This window comes from Vulpes lagopus, chromosome 20, assembly GCF_018345385.1.
Source record: "Vulpes lagopus strain Blue_001 chromosome 20, ASM1834538v1, whole genome shotgun sequence".
NCBI lineage: Eukaryota > Metazoa > Chordata > Mammalia > Carnivora > Canidae > Vulpes > Vulpes lagopus.
Window position 1 is genome coordinate 13,791,985 of NC_054843.1, and position 2,046 is coordinate 13,794,030.

The window sequence follows — 2,046 nt, forward strand, 5'->3', positions numbered from 1 at the left end:
ACAAATGAGCATGAGGAAAAAGAGAGAGGCAAACCAAGGAATAGACTCTTAGCTATAAAGAACAATGTGATGGTTAACAAAGGGGAGGTTGATGGGAGGTGGGAGAAATAGATGATGACAGTTAAGGAGAACACCAGGCATTGTATGGAAGTGTTGAATCACTATTTTGTACACCTAAACCTAATATTGTAGTTTGTTAATTAACTGAAATTTAAATAAAAACTTAAAAACAAACAAAAAAAATTAAAAAATGTAAAAAATTAAAAAGATAGCCAAAAATATAAAAGGCCAAACAGAATGAACATAAACGCAGTGGAAGTTTTATGAAATGAGGTATAAATGAGAAGAATTGCATAGTCCCAATGTATTATTATACATTGATAAGAGTGGAATTGGTAACAAAGTTAACAGTTCTTGTAGACTGTGAGCCAAACAACATAGTTTGAAATAATAGAAGGAAAATATTAAAAATAAGCATATCTAAAAGGAAAACAACTAGTGTTAGATAATATATCACACAGATATAAATTTAGTGAAGATTATGTTTTAAAAAAAATGACCTGGGTAATATGAAAAGCATAATTGATTCTATAGAAAAATAGTACTGTTTTTAATCACAGATCTTTTTTTTTTTTTTTTTTAACAGAGAGAGAGAACACATGCAAGCCAGGGGTGGGGCCTGGGTGGGCAGGAAGGGCAGACATAAAGAGACAGAGAATCTTAAACAGGTTTCATGCCCAGCGTGGAGCCTAACACAGAGCTTGATCTCTGGACCCTGAGCTAAAATCAAGAATGTGATGTTTAATCAGCTGAGCCACCATGTGCCCCAATACGTCATGCTTAAGAAATGTTGATGCATATGAAACTGAACACCATGTAACCACATAAAAACATACAAACCAATAAGAACTTATTTGTAATCAAATACCAAAATCAATCTTGTCCAAAAACTAAAACAAAACAGAAAGCAGTACTCCTCTGGACATTAGGACTCTCTCTCCACACAAAAATCAAGACAATATCGGTCTAAATCCTGCTCATTGCTACCTGGGGTTTCCGTGTATTTGTGCTTTAAGTCTGAAGAGGGATGATGTTATTTCATGACAAGCTTAAGTACTTTGTGTAGTTTTCAAGCTATGGAAACTCATGAAACTTGGTATACAGAGTTAATATGGCAGTAAAATTGTTTTCATTGCTAAATGTATACTACATACTTTAAAGAATTCAGAGGCAGCAACAAAGGAATTCTGAAATTAGTGGGTGTAAGGGCTTCTCCTCTAAATTAATACAATGTTAATGACATGGTTTCCATACAAATAGTTGATAAAATGCACAGCATGATCACTTGTGGTTTGTCACACCCACCATGGAGGGTGTATAAAAGGCCTCGTGCAAACAGAGAAGTTCATATTCTGCAAGCAGACGCTCTGCTCTCACCTAAATCCTCAACCCTTGACACTATGAGCTATTACTACGGCAACTACTATGGTGGTCTGGGCTATGGCCTCGGCGGCCTGGGCTGTGGCTATGGCTGCGGCTATGGTGCTGGTTATGGAGGCTTCGGATATGGCTTCTACCGCCCATGTTGCTATGGAAGACGCTGGTTCTCTGGCTGCTACTGAGAAGCCTTGCACACAATCTTGCACACGACGAAGGACTTTCAGCTAATTTTCCTCTTGCTGAGTCTGCCTTCGAGATAGTTCATTCCATTGGTGAAATAATGAAGAGCCAACCCTAGATTAATGTGATAGAATTTCAGATTCATCTTGCCAAGACTGGCCTGATAAGAATCATCTGAATTTGCAATTCTAATTTGGGGGAGGAAGGGGAGACTTAAGTTTGGGTAATGATTCTCCTTTTGTATGTATTTTTCGAGAATTCTCATTCCAAACTGTGCATGTGAGATAATGTGAAAACTTACTTTACATTAAATGTGCTTTGCCTGGCATTTTCCATGGTCCCAGTGTGTCTTCTATCCATCGTAGATAGATGTTCTACATGTATAAACACTGAGTGTGAGCTAATGCTAGTGTGTGTCTGCCATCT

General features: G+C 37.4%; 1 protein-coding gene across 1 annotated transcript; it reads left to right on the plus strand.

Annotated features, from left to right (window-relative positions):
• Positions 1-1,460: 1,460 nt before the first annotated feature.
• Positions 1,461-1,622, plus strand: LOC121479283 (keratin-associated protein 20-2-like). Its single transcript, XM_041734773.1, has one exon. The coding sequence runs from the start codon at positions 1,461-1,463 to the stop codon at positions 1,620-1,622; it is 162 nt and encodes a 53-aa protein (XP_041590707.1).
• Positions 1,623-2,046: the final 424 nt, after the last annotated feature.

Bases quoted from the DNA above. Each gene is read 5' to 3' on its own strand.
- LOC121479283 (XM_041734773.1), top strand. From the start codon at position 1,461: ATGAGCTATTACTACGGCAACTACTATGGTGGTCTGGGCTATGGCCTC.